At 43.6% G+C, this 14,622-nt stretch overlaps 1 protein-coding gene across 1 annotated transcript in view; it reads left to right on the plus strand.

The window, feature by feature from the left end:
- The window catches only part of PTGFRN (prostaglandin F2 receptor inhibitor), a 73,116-nt gene extending 59,340 nt beyond the window's left edge, over nt 1-13,776 (plus strand). The window contains exons 7-9 of the mRNA XM_075174366.1: nt 1,529-1,636; nt 8,569-8,874; nt 10,140-13,776. Coding sequence (XP_075030467.1) covers nt 1,529-1,636; nt 8,569-8,874; nt 10,140-10,306 — 581 coding nt within the window. The 3' untranslated portion in view covers nt 10,307-13,776. The remainder of the gene's footprint in view (nt 1-1,528; nt 1,637-8,568; nt 8,875-10,139) is intronic.
- Nucleotides 13,777-14,622: the final 846 nt, after the last annotated feature.

The raw sequence follows: 14,622 nt of genomic DNA on the forward strand, positions 1-14,622 counted from the left end.
GTCTACATACTGCCCTTGTGTACAAAGTACAACTGCTTCTGGGGCAGAGAAGAGAGCTGTAAGAAATTTATGGTATAACAAAGAGCAGCACATTGTGCCCAGTGGAAATTGTGGGGGGAATTTTGGAAGCCACAGAAGTAATTATTGCATCGTAATTGGAATTCATTTCTTAGTGTGCTGTGTAATCTCTGCTGACCAAAACAAGCCAGGCCCTTGTAGTCTAGAATGATTTCACCAAAAATGACAGCTCTAGCTTCATGGCACATCTATGTTTCTTTCCAGAACCTCAGTTTGGAAGTGGTGCGGTAAGTGTGTGCAGTGTGGTGAGTTATCAGCATAGCTTTCCACAGAAACCTATTGGGAGGGCAAGGGACAAGTGGATTGTCTTGGATGATTTCCTTAAATGTTCTCCATCAAAAGCATTGTTTGCCACTCATCTTCAGTGCATTTGGAATCTGCAGTTCCTGTACTGAAACAGTAGCATGTAAGAATGGAGGAGGGCAAATCTTTCAGCCGCTTTTCTTTCCTCCCAAACCACCTTTCTATGCTTGTTGTTGCTGCTGCTGCTGTCCCAGAGGTAGCTGAGCCTGGTAATGATAGCCGCTAATGGAGTCCAGGGAGAGTAAAAAGTGTTACTTCTTAATCTGAGTCCCAAGTTCTTTCTTGGGTTCCCTGGCTCCTTTCCCCAAAGCCATCCCAGAGGCCACCATTAGCATCAGCTTTCCTCCTACTCATCTCCTTCGCCTTGTTTAGTAGAGAAATCACTAAAGGTATTTTGACACATTCTTCAGTTTCTGCCCTGTGAAATAGAGGATACTAGCAATGTTGGTATATATGAGGAGTTGTGGTTTTGTTATTTTTGCACCAGAGATGTAGTTGTCAAAATTTGGGGAAGCTTTTTTTTTTAACTTATGTACCTCAGAAGTCAAACACCACATGTTGTCATGGTGTCTGAGCATTTCATAACAGTCTAATGGTTTTCATCAATATCATCACCACTTTGCAACTGAAGGAGTTACTGTACACTTGGGCTTTGAGACATCTTCTGCAGAAGAAGCTATCTGTGGCAGAGCCTGAAGGAAAGCCCAGAGAAAAGTGTTATCAGATGCACTTCTTGTATTGTCTGTGTTTCAGTTCCAATCTGTATTGTTAAAATACTGGTTTGCTCTAACTTGAATTCCTGTTGACAACCTCAGCCAAAAGGATCCATGCTGGATTAGCCTGAAGACATGAACTCTCATGTTCTTAGAGGATTCGCCAGTGGAAGACCGGCTCCTTTTGTGCAGGACAGTAGAAGGCAGACTTGGACAGCAGCCTCTGTGTTGGGTGACAGGTCTGGCAGTTTGGGTACTTCATCTTAGTGCAGGAATTAATGGCTAAAAATGGATAACTATTTTGTGAAAACTTACATGATTGCTTCAGAGCTCTATCTCCACAAGCTAGCAGAGAATACTTCAAAAACATGCAAGAAAGGTTTTGGACACTGAAGAAAAGCCTGTCATGAATAACTGTGGTTACTCTTTTCTAGGTCCTGTGTTTAATGCCTCGGTGCATTCTGACAACCCAACGATTTACCAGGGTGAACTGGCAGATTTGCTGTGTATTGTCACAACGGAAGGAATGGCACTTGAGCCAGGTATTTTGGCAAAATTATTTTACTTGTAACTCATTTGCCTTCACCAGGCAGAATAATACCAGCAGTTACAACCCTATGTCCTTTGAGTGAGGGTGGAGAATTGAGAATCAGCACTGAAAATCCTTTAGAACTAGATAAATACAGGAGAGCATGTTTGCTTTTCGCAGCCCAATTTAAAACAAGGTTTTTTGTTTCACATTCTGAGGGGAGGGGAAAAAAGTGTTCTTACTGCTAAATCCCCCTGTGCTGTCTGTACCAACTGACCCCACTGCTGGCAATCTCAGCCTGCAACCACTAGATGGGCCATGAAAACTATTCCTGTTTCCTTTAATTGGAAAGGAGGTCTATTAGCAAAACCTGTTAGGAAAAAATGGTCATCTGTAAACAAATCTTAAAGTCAGCTGGCCAGTCAGCTTCACACTTCAGAGTGAATTTAAGGCTTAATGTAAATCTAAAAATCACAATAATTGACTACTGCAGCCTGAATGCCAAAAATGAATGTTTATTGCTGATGCCTTCAGAGGTGAACCTCCTTTTTTTGTGTGGAAGAAGAAACAAACACAGTACCTAATTGATGTGAAAAGGATAGCAGACACTTTAAAGGCAAATTTTTATGAAGAGCTGAAAAGTTTAGAGAATTGCTCAAAACCTAGCTGCTTGCCAAGCATTGCCTGAGCTGCTTTTCATCAAAATGCTGTGAAAATAACTCTGGTTGTTATACCCAATATTTGGGTTTGGAGTGAGTTTAGGTTTTTTTTAAGTAATTCTCTATATATGTGAATAAAAATTTATTTAAAATAAATCTATAAATATCTAAATATAAATGTATATACCTAAATATAAAGATGTCGTGATTCATGCGAAACCTAGAAATCTATGCGTAAGCCACTACAAAAGAGGCGCCGTGCAGAAAATGTTACTTATAATGTAGTAGCTGATGAGATGAAGTACCAAGCTTAGTAAAGGCCCATCACTTTGAAATTCCAAGATGTCTGTTCTACATTAAATCTGAGTGTAGCAGGGAAGCAATTTGCTAGATTACAGTTTTGTGCTGCGTGTGAAAAGACGATAGAAGTCTGTAGATTGTATTATTGAAATGCTTAGTAGGGAGGAAAAGTGGAGTAAATTTTATTGCTGTGAATCAAAAGATTCACAGCCTGGGATATTGGACACAGTAAGCAGCGACTTATGCCTGTAGGTATACCTCAGTCTGTCCTGCGGTTTCTGCTCAGCAGGAAGCCTCTTCTAAGTTGAGATGTGCCCATGCTCTAACAGGTATTGTTGTGAAGCAGTACCCAAAGCAGCTGGCTGCCTTTGCAAAGCAATAATTGCTGGCAGGGAGCAGCTGCTGCTTCTGCTGGTGTTGGACAGCTAAAATAAGCTTGGGGTTGCCTTGTGAAAGAGGCCTCAGCATCCCTGACTCACTTAAAACTTGAAAAGAGGCCACTTAGTAACAGTGGGGCTCTCCTGTCAGTGCTCTGCTGCAGTTGGGTTCATGATGTTTTTTTGTGTGTTTGGTAGCTTGAGACTGGGGGAAGCACTGACAAGATAAGGATAATCAAAGGGATCGAAGTAAAAAGGTGTCCTCATCAGCACAGTTAAGTTTTAACTGGGCAACTTCATAAGGGTTCATGGATGTCTGTTGAATTGATAGATCATGTCTGGAGTTGGAAATGATGCTGTTTCCAGCAGTCATGAGCAGCCAGTGCAGAGTTTTAAATGTCAGCACTGTAATCTGCTCCATAGCTGGGTAATGTCATCTTGAACATGACAGATCTCTGCCTCTGTGAGGTGGGGTTTTTTTTTGTTTGGGTTTTTTTTTGTTTGGGGGTTTTTTGGGTTTTGTTTGTTGGTTTGGTTTTTGTTTGTTTGGTTTTGGTTTTTGTTGTTGTTTTCTGGGGGCTTTTTTGTTTGGGTTTTTTTGGGGTGGTTTTTTTGTGGTTTTTTTTTTGTTTTTTAGTCTGTAATGGGGCAGAGGAGGCACAGGCAACAGATACACCTAGAATGGAGTAAAGTGTGGCATTGTGGCAGGTTTTGAGGGAACCCTTCAGTCCATGCTCTGAGCCTCCAGTTGCTGAATGATCAGGATTTGGGGCCTAACCAGCCATGCTGTGTGGAGAAACCCCATCTGGGCCTTTCATATGGGCCTGAGAAGCTGGCCCCTCTCCAGTCCTTGCTGGTCCTCTGGATGGACCTCTGGGTCCTCTTCCCAGCAGAAGAGCTACAGGGAAAAGCTGGAATCTATGGAACAGCTGTAGGGTGTGCAGACTTCCCTTGTCAGTCTGCCGCCTTGGCCTTGCGAGGTAGAGGGGACTAGAGCAGTGGGATAATGGAGCAGGTTAGGTGAAGAAGGGCCTTAAGGGCTCATATGATAACAAACAGATGTAGTTCCTCAGTAGTAACCTTATCCCCCTGTATCCCATCTCTGATCTGTCTCTATGCTGAGTCTGTATCACAATTTAATTCACAACTGGAATGGAGAACTTGCTTTTCAAATGTGTGCTAAACATTAGACAGACTGTGAAAATAACAAGGCTGTCTCATCCCAGTGGGGAAATGAGGCATGTTGTTAGGGAAAGCCTGCACCAGGTAATCAGATAAACAGAGCAAAAATTGCCAGCATCTCCTAGAAGAAAATAGACGACAGCAGACATGGTCTTTCCATTTGGGAATGTGATGAGGAAGGAGAGCAGAGCAATTGCATTTGACTCTCTTCTGAGGGGCATGATGGCTTTCAAAGGCCGTCTACTCTTCTGGTGTCAGACCTGCTGCAGGGCTGTGTTTTGGGCCCTCTTGTGAGCAAAGAAGGATCAGGAAATTTCATAGGATGTCTTGTTAAATGCGCATCCAAAACACTTTGAACACACTTGGTATGCCAGCCAGCTCTGCTCTTGTACACATAGGCACTCAACTTTGCAAGCATGCATGTGGATTAGTATGTATGCTTCGAATCAGAGAACTAAAGTACTTCCAAGGAGCTGAGGAGAAGTTAAATGACCAATGATCTTTGTCAGTGCCCTTCTTTGTTACAGTTAGAGCGATCCATTTATTTCTAGACGTGTTACTTATGTGTTGGACCCTTGTCTGGTAGAGGCAATTCACAATACTCCGTGTGTGTGTCTGTGTGTACCCACCCTGTGGGAAATTTTCAAAAGGGTGGAAAAGGTTTTGGCATGACTGCTGCGTGCTTTAATTTCCTCTGCTTCTTTGAGACCCTGCTGAAATGGAGTGTGTATTACTAAGCTCAGTACATGGCAGCAACTGCTCCATCTAAAGAAGTGCTCCTTTGGCTTGGCAGCTGTGGTTGGTGTTTTGAATTGATATGAGGGGAGTATGTGTGTGTCGGGGGGAATAGCAGTTCTTCTGTGCCCTGAAGATATAAAAGCTGCTTCTGATATTTCTGTTGAATACACATTTTCACAAATGATCTCTCTAGACTTCCCAGATCACCCCTTCTCGGGCTATGTGCTTAGGGATTTAAAAGTATTACTTACTGTGCCTGAAAGAAGATGGTTTTTTATCTGCTCCAGACAGACCCGGTAGGCACTCTGGAGAATTTAACAAAACCAGCTTGTTTACCTCTTGTATGGCTTGAAGTAGTTTGCTCAGCTCTCTAGGAAGCCCTATTCAACCTCATTTAAATGTAGTAAACAAAAAGGGTCTCAAAATTGTGATTCAGCGCTGTAACAAGATGCTGAGAGAGCTCCATTCTAAGCAGTGGAAGTGTATGGTTCCTAAGAGCTGGTCTAGAAATAGGATTCCCTGTTTTGAGGAGTGATTGGCCAGGGAAGCACCTAAGACCCAGACAGCTTAGTCTCATGTCTGTCAAACTGAAATGTGCATAAAGATGTGCTTTACATGTTGATTATCCTCACTCACTGAGGAGGGAAGGAAGCATAGCACCATTATTACTCTGCTCACAGAGCTCTGAAGCATCTAGCTCCCAGTACTTTGTGTTCCTTTATGACAGCAGCTGAGTTGCATGACCTGGGGGCATTGGGGTCCTTGGTGGCCTTCTGAGCTTGGCACTGGGATGTTATGCTTTCCTCTAATGTGGGGCACCTTGTCCAGGTGTCCCACACTACTTACAACATTGTGAAGCACGGAAGGAACTGGTGGAAGAAACCTTTGTAGTGTTAAGTGTGAGTGTGGTTCTTGTGGTTGGGTTTGTTTTTTGTAGACTGGGGACAAAAATTGTGAGTGTGACTTGTCATCTGTAATGCAAGGTGTGTGTGGAATGGTACAGATGCTTTTGGGAAGCCTAGTGTGACCTGTTTTATGTCAGTAAAACTACATATTTATTAGCACTTGGGAGCCACTAGGTGTGTTCATCACTGATCTTTAGAAAGCACCTGATTTATGTCCTGGTTTTGCTAAATTTTCCTGTGTTTTTATTGCATGAAAACCAGAGATATATAGAAACGAATCAGATAACTTTGCTGTATTAAGCTATTTCAAGGAGGATGGTGACAAAGAGTAGTCAGAGCCAAATCCTCCCTCTGACTGTCTGTAGTGAGTCACTAATTGCACACTGTGTATACTGACTAATAAAGTATGTTGACATAATACTGTTGTCCCATGTTGTAATTACAGAAGATAGATTCAGCTATTTCAAAATGACAGCAAGTGCCTGCACTCATCTTTGTACATGGAGGGAAGGGAACCTCAAATTAACTGAGACAGAAAAGAAGGAATTCTTCAAAGGTAGCAAGTTGCCTGGGAATCTGAAGGCTAGAATATTTTTTTTTGTATCTAAATTTATTGTTTAGACCTTTTTTAGCAAGTGCAATGGTGTGTTCAGTGTAGTTGAACTTAGCCTGGAAGGTGTCCGTATGCTCCTACAGTACCTGGAAACACAAGAGCTGATGGCAGTCTTGATGATCTTTGGAAGGAATTGGTCGTTCCCAACGTGACTGCCTGTGGACCGCTGCTATTACCGTATTTGGCATAAACAGGCAGCAGAGACAAAGAGTGGTTTATAGAAGCAGAGCTCTCTCCAGTAGAGGCCCTGTTTCCCACAGACAGTTGGATGAGTACACAAAGCAGAGGCCAAAGTTTGGTCCCGTTAACTGAACATGTGTTTATGGTAATTTTTATTAACTTTGCTTTCAAGGGAAGCAGTGCGAGTGCTATGCCAAGTAACTAATAGTAGGATGTGTAGTATGATAGGCAAGAGTGATTGTCGTGAGGGCTTCTGGTCCATATGACCTGTGCTGACCCCCGTGTAGGACTGGGAAACCTACTCCTGCTGTAGGGCTGCAAAACAGGCAAGGTACTCTCTTGAGGTTCTGTGCTGTCACCCGGAGCAGCTGGCCGTGGCAGGCAGGGCAGAAAACTGGCTGGTGTCTCAAAACAGCTTGATCAGCCAGTGTCTCTGGTAGTAACATCTGCTTTGTCATCTTTTTGTTTCCTTTTTGAAGATGTGTGTAAAACCAGTGCACCTTACAGGGGAGTTAATTATACCCCAAACAGTGAGTGGTTGTTGTCTGCAGTAACGGGGAGTGTTCCACCTGGCCAGCTGATGCTATACTTCAAGTAGCAGAGCTGAGGATGTCCTTTACTTCAGTTTACTTTAAAATATTATTGTAAGGTTCCCTTCCTTCCTGAAGCGTTAGGTTGCCTGATAGAGGCTTAAAAATTGTCTTCACTTATATCTGCAAAGAATTTGAGTACAGCAGCAGGTTTAGGGCTTTAATTTTTCCATTAGCCTGGAGATCAAATGTGGAAGTTTAGAGATGAACAAACTCAATTAGACGAAAGATGAGTTTTAAATTTCAGGTTGCTAGTACTGTATTTTTCAGAGATCTCAATACTAGCAAATGGAGATTTGATACATCGCCAAAATCATTGGGACTGTCTTAGGTGTGAAAAGGTTAAGCCCGATGCACACATTCTACCAGTACCCAAAACTCAGGACAGAAATAGTAACCTCTGTTTCCAGTTTGGGCTCACCAGTTTGCTCATGTGCCAGGAAGGAAAACAAGTGAGCAGGCTTTCCTGTCTATGCTCTAGGTCATGCCAGGTTTCAGACTCTGACAGGTGTTGCTGGGCTCATGTTAGCAAAGAATAGCAGTGATTTTTAAAGTAGGTACTCAGCTACATCAGCCTAATAGGGTTAAGACTGAGATCTGCTAATGGGATCAATAGGATCTTGCATGAACATAGAAAGAGCTAGATGTGTTGATGAACTCTGACTGCCTGTCAGCTATGTTAAATGTTAAAGGTGTTGTAAATGCGTTTTATAGACTATCTCCTTGGGTGGTAAAACTTCTACAAGGCGTGATGCCTGATGATGCGTGACAGTTACCCACAACTCTGGAGAAAATGTATAAAAGCATCATGGTCAGGCTTTGCTCCTGAATGCTTTGTATATTTGTAGCTAATTTTTTGTGCTCTGTGTGGAATCTCTGTATTCATTCAGGCAGACGAAATGTAAGGCAAGGGTCTTCAGGAAGAGTCTTCTGACTTCTGGTTGTGTAGGCCCTGCATGAAGATAGTGATGGCAAATCAGTCTCTGCTAGCAAATACCTAGCACTTCCAATCCCTTTTCAATGTAGGTTCAGCATAGTTATAGAACTTATTATGACACTAGGCCTGCTTGGTGAAAACTTAGATCAGAGATCAAATATAAATTTTAGAATGGCAGGCAGGAAAGCAAGAAATCTGCTCTTTGTCGTCCCTGTAGTAAGTCACCCTTTCTGTGCAGCTACATTCTTTGTACCAGTGCGTTTCATTGCAGTTCACAGCTTGAATCCTCCTAGAAAGGACGTGTGCAGGGCACTCTTTTTTTCTTTCTTTTCTTTTTTTCTTCCACTGTCAGACCAGTGTTGGCTATGCTGCTTGCAGATTAACCTTTCTGCTGAGAATTGGCACTATGAATACTCTTCGGAGCTTACCAACATGTCCAAATTCTTCTTTGTCCACAAATGCAGATGATATGTCCTTTGATGTCTCCTGGTTTGCTGTGCGCTCCTTTGCGTTGGACAGAGAGCCCATCTTGCTGGCCTCGCTGGACCGGAAAGGGATTGTCACGCAGAGCAGGAGAAACGGGAGCAGTGATCTCAGCCTGGAGAGAATCAGCCCGCTGGAATTCCGGCTCCGCGTGCATGGCTGTGAGGACCATGACTTTGGGAACCACTACTGCGTAGTGACCCCGTGGGTGCGATCTGCCACTGGTGTATGGCAGCGGGAACCTGACATCAAAGCCAAACCCATCTTTCTATCTGTGAAAATGGATGGTAAGAGATTGCAATGTGTTATGCAATATTTTTTTTTAAACACCTTGTTATGTGTTTCTGTGACAAATATTCCCCATGGCTATTTTTAAAGGTGCCTTTGATAATCTCATTAGATTTTGTTACCCTTTTCTATTGTTTACAACTTCTGATTCCAGATTCTGTAGACTAGGTAGGCCTGAACAGATCATACTCATAAGGCTGGAGTGTTCTCTTTCCTGACAATCTCTTAGTGATGTTTTGCATAGCTGGGGCATTTTTCAGTCAAGGCAGAGCATTGTCTCCAAGCGTTAACCCTTCTGCTGCCTGCAGGAGGAAGCCTTGGTTTGCAGATGGGGGGTGCTGAAGTAGTCGCGTTGTGGTTAATATCAAAGCTGAGAACAGAAAGTCTGACTCTGACTCCTTCCTCCCTCTCCTAACCACAAGACATGCTGTTTCCTGCACTTAATGCCTTGTCTGCTTTCCAACCTGAGTTGCAAGTGTTGCTAGACTTCATGAGAAGCAAATTGCACACTAGATGCTGCAATCAGCATATAGCTAATGAGGAAGATTAATGCAGGAGGGGTTTTGAATTAGTTGCTTTCTTCTCAATATTTCCAGGAAGGATCATATTGGGAAGTTTCATGAACTTGAAAGGCATGAGAAGGTTTTATTCTCCCTGCTGTGCAGATAACTATTATAACTGTACTTGCCAGACTCCTTACAGTTCTTGACCCTGCCTTTTAACTGAGCAGTAGGTGCCTACAAATCAAATTTCTTGTTTGGGTACCAACTTTGGAGGTGGATTAGACAGGGTTGCCAAGTGACAGTGAATATACTGTACGAGTAGTTCTAATCAAGCAAAGCGTAAAGGAGTCCGCTCCTTGCCATTTGGAAACATAATACAAAGAGTGCAGCCACAGTCTGCCTCTGATGAGGAAACTTTGCAAGGCTTTTGTTTGGAGGAATAGGTAATGGAATACCTCTTGGAACTAGCTTTGCTTTGTTGTCTCACTCCAAGGTTCCTCCGGTGCTTCCAGCCTCCCTGAGGCTTTGAAATGGTGGAGGAAGAATTAGGCTGAAGAGGTAAGGGAGTCCAGTAAGAGACTAATTTTCCAAACCTCAAAAGACAGAAATCAAGAAGGAAAATTAGTGTAATTTCCTTCTGAAATAATTAATCTGCCCATGACTGAATAACGTGGGATTTTCTCCTTTTTTTAGGAAAGAACAAATAAAGGGGTTCTCTGAATTTCTTAGTGATATCTAATGACTTTCCCTTCCTCTTTCAGTTCTGAACGCTTTCAAGTATCCCCTGTTGATTGGCATTGGTCTGGCCACTGTGATTGGACTCTTATCCTGCCTCATTGGCTACTGCAGCTCCCGTTGGTGCTGCAAGAAGGAAGTGCAGGAAACAAGACGAGAGCGTCGCCGGCTAATGTCGATGGAGATGGACTGAGCATGGGAGCCAGACACACTTGCATTTCGGGAGAGACTCACAGGGCTCTTGGACTGTGCTGAGACACTTGCTCACAGGCCCAGACAAGACAGTGCGTTTCCTCTCTGATTTCAGCCTGGACCTCAAGCTTCTCCTTGTTACACGTCATGTCCTGAGAGCATTCAGGCCATATTTAGCAACTCGGAGTTCTTCTTTTCCTGCAGCACTTTCTGCATAGGGATCATGTCCTTCTAATGTGCAAACTGTTGAGCCTTCTTTCAGCAGGGCCCTGTGACAAAATTCACTAAGGGGTTTTTTGTTTTTGTTTGGTGGTTCCACCCCGCCCCGGCCTCTTGGTTTTGAAAAGGTGTCCCTGTATGAAAGCATGATGGGCAGGGCGATGGGTGGGAAAGGGACTGGTAGAAGTGTTAGACTCTCATTGTATTAACCAATCTACTTTTCCCTCTCTACCCCCATCACACCATCCTGTTCCCTTTCTCTGTCCACCTTGGTATCTCATAGATTTCTCTGTGTTGGATTGAAGGCTGGAGAAGGTTCCTCTGCTGGTGCCTCATGGGACTGTTCCAGCAAAGAATTGGTTTATGGTTGTCAGCATGCCTTCTCTTCCCTGGCTTTCAAAGGGTTTGCAGTTAACCCCAAAATATAACTTGCCTGGAGGTCTTTGAGATGCTTTTTTTTAAACTTTTTTAAAATTTTATTTTCAGTGCTCAAAGCTCTTAGCTGTGGTGAATAGGGGCTAACTTGGCAACCCTGAAGAGTTAATCCTCAGACAAGCATTTGTTGAATGTCTGCTTACGGCCACCTTCTCCCCCACCCTTCCACCTTGTTTTTTCCCCACTACAGCTGCTCACATTGTGCCTGAGACCCTGTTCTGCTTGTGGCAGGGAGGCACGTGGTGTCTATGGACAAGGCTCAGTCTTCTGCTGGCCTTGGCAGAGAGGTGGGAGACCTTGCCCCACTGGTGATGGTGCAACTTATGGCGGGGGGGGAAGAGATGGATCTTTGTCTGCAGTTGACCAACTGATCATGTTTAGAGAAGACTTGTAAACTATGTATTACCAAATGCACAGACCAGACTCCAGTGCTGCTTCTGCCAGTCACTCAGTGGTAACCCTTGAACCTGTGAGCAGAGTCTGAGATCTGCAGTAGCTGAAGTGCAGCTCAGGGTAGGAGTAGGAGAAAGCCCAAGAGAGCAGCAAGAATCATTCAGGTTCCAGCGATCCTGGTCTTGTGCATGGGCCTGCAGCAAGGCTTTCCCCATGGGTTTGAGACCTATTTCTAGGTGCTAAAATATAGAAGTCCTGCTTTGGTCTTCCACATACACTGACCTGGCTCCTGAGTGGGAGCAGCGCCTTTTCCAGGCAGTTCTGTCTTCCCAGCACACCTGGTGTTTTAAGCAATAAAAGTCAGAATAAAGATACTGTGTATAAACGAACAAGGAAGTAGGACTGTGCTGCAACTTGACATCACAGCCAGGGTTTGGCCCGCATCAAGAAGGGTGAGAAATGTAGAGTTGAGGCCAGGGCTCAATCCTTTCCAGATTTTTTTTTTAAGATAAAAGAAAAGATGCTAAAGGAGTGCATCCATGGAAGGTAGTGGCTGTGTTGTGCTGTTGCCAATCTAGACATTCGTTATGTATTCGGTCTGCTTCACTAATAGCTCATCCCACTGCACGTTCCAAGGGAGCTGCAGGTCTGGTATCTGTGCTATGAAGACTTCATTTCCCATTAGTGTTTGTGGAACCTTGCACTCAACACTGTCACTATTTCAAGATCAGGTTTTTTTTGCGGTAAGTTTTCTTTGTGTGAGGTTTTTTTTTCCTGTCTTGCATTGTGACCTTTGTTCTGAGGCTGACATGAGGGTTTTTTCTAGAAGGTTGTTCTGCTTCCCGTATACGAACATGTATGTATACATATGTATGCATAGAGATGTCCAATGATTTTTGGAAGCTGAAGGTGAGACATCTTCAAAATGGACCGATTTGCAGAGTTGGGTCTTGCAACTTGTTACTTGACTCTCTAAGACATTTCATGTAGTGTTCCAAAACTGGGACACCCAAAACCTATAAACCTCTCTGGAAGACTTTGGCCTGAATATTCATAACAACTTTTCTTTCTGGCCTGATGTTTTCCTTTCTGGAAGAGCTCTGAAAAGGCCTATGTTGCAGGCAGACGTAGCTGCCTCTGCTGAGGAAGAGAGCAGAAGCAGTCTCTAGCTTCTGCTGTGAAAGCCCAGAAATCTGTAGCGATGCTTTCCACAGGAAGGGAGTTGAGGAAGGGATTCACTCAGATATTACTTTGACTGCAAGAATTTTTCTTCCTCTCCTATCTGTCTGCTGTAGTGAAATATTGCTTTTTCCTTGGATGTTATGAAACACCATTCTGATGTTTGGGATGCTGGCTGTCCTTCCCATACTGATCTAGCAGCTTCTTTCCTGCATTTACATCCGCTTTCTTCACGGAAGGCCTGTGGCATTGGGGCATCTTGGGAGGGGGTGGTAGTGGTGGTGAAGTTCGAAGCACAGCATCAGTCACTTTCTGTCCTTGCAGACTGAATCCTTGTTTATGTGCTCTTGGTTAAGTTTTAGGGAGAGAGGATCATGACTGTAATGCAATAATTAGGGAGTGAACGAGCAGGGAACCACCAGCTCTTCCCAAGCGCACAACATAGCACACTTTCTCCCTGCTGGAAAAAACTCAGGGTTATTTTGGCCAGAGCTCCCTGCTCTAGTGAAAGGTCCCCATGTCCTTAGCTAATACTGACCTTCCTTCATGGCCCATAACAAACCATCTTTGTCATTCCAAGTGAAGCAAGTTCGCTGCTGGCTTGTACTGCTCCAGCCCCTTGGAAGGCAATGCTGCATCCCCTTCCACCCTGTATTTGCTGTAGTTGGAAGGCTAGAAGCTGAGGGGCTAGACTTACCCCCAGGTTTTCTTCTACTTGTGCCAATTTTGTATTATCCCCTTTTTTTAAAATAGAGTGGGAATCTTGTCTCTAATGAAAAATAAAAAAAAACTAGGTCACTTTTCATGTTTTTTATTATTATTATTTCCTGTGTGACTGGGGTTTGTGTGAGTGGAGGTGTGTGTGCATCTGGTTGTGTGTTAAACCTGCAGAGTATCAGGAGAGTAAGCTGCCTGAGATGCAGTGCAAGCATCCATATCCTCCCTGCTGCAACCTGTGGTATTGTCAAAGTATCCTAAGGGCTCACGTTGATCTTCCTCTGTTCACATTGCCACATCTCCTGGTTAAGCTGGTAAATTCCTCAAGGCACTTGGAATTTCGATCCAGGACAAGCTTGAACATCAAATAACAGAAGGGCAAGATGTTTTCTTTCTTTTGTTTTATTTCAAAGTTATAAAATAAAGTGTTTGGCACAATTCTGGAATGCAGGTACAGAATAGTTCTAACAATGCTGTGTAAAATGTTTCTTTTTATGTTTAAAATAAAAGCGAGCCTTTTTGATTATGTCTCTGCTATGGGTCTGGATGTTTGAGCTATGGGCAGTTCTTTCCTTGTACCTTGCATGTATGCAGACGGTATTGTTGAGGCAAGGGTATCAAATGTAAACCTTACAGTCCTGTTTCCAGGACTGCTTACCCTGTAAAATAAGCATGAGCCCTATTTTACAGTAAGTTTTTACAGTAAGTTTTAAATATTTGCCTACATTTCTGTGATGAATTGGGGAATGTAATTGTTTTCTGAGTCTGTCCTCTTTCTACCCTGCTGGAAGTCAACCTTTTTGTTGGGGGAGTTTCCTTTTGATTACCTAGGGCCAGGAGTCACAGTTAGGAGTGTGTGTTCAATATCTGCTATAAAACCTGGGCATTAGATGTTGCGTCGTCTTTGAACCCTTCCCGAGGCTTCTCATTTCCAAGGTACCAGGAGGAAAATCAGTAGTGTTGGAAGTAAACTTCCTTCTTACCTTGTTAATGGCTGAATTTAGGATTTCTTCCCCCCAGCAACCATGTAAGGACACCATGATAGTACAACAAGGAGGTGACTTGCTTTCTGACAAGAAGTTCCTTGAGGCAGAAGTGGTTTTGGGAGGCCAAGACAGGCTTTGGCAAGGTCGGTTTGTGTTCAAACTGGTGCATGCTCTGTCGGAGATGGCTGCAGTGCAGGCCAGTTGACGGCAAAGTATGTACCTTTGGCTTCTTTCCAGGTGGTGGTGTTGCAGATGGCATGGAAAGATATCCTCTGTAGAGCGTGCTTACAGGAAGCTGGGAGGTGGCACCACACTGTAAGTTCTTAAGGAATGACAGAGACTATCAGCTGAGATAGAGAAATATCATAAATGGTTTCTGATCCCTCAG

This window comes from Calonectris borealis, chromosome 1, assembly GCF_964195595.1.
Source record: "Calonectris borealis chromosome 1, bCalBor7.hap1.2, whole genome shotgun sequence".
Classification (NCBI taxonomy): Eukaryota; Metazoa; Chordata; class Aves; order Procellariiformes; family Procellariidae; genus Calonectris; species Calonectris borealis.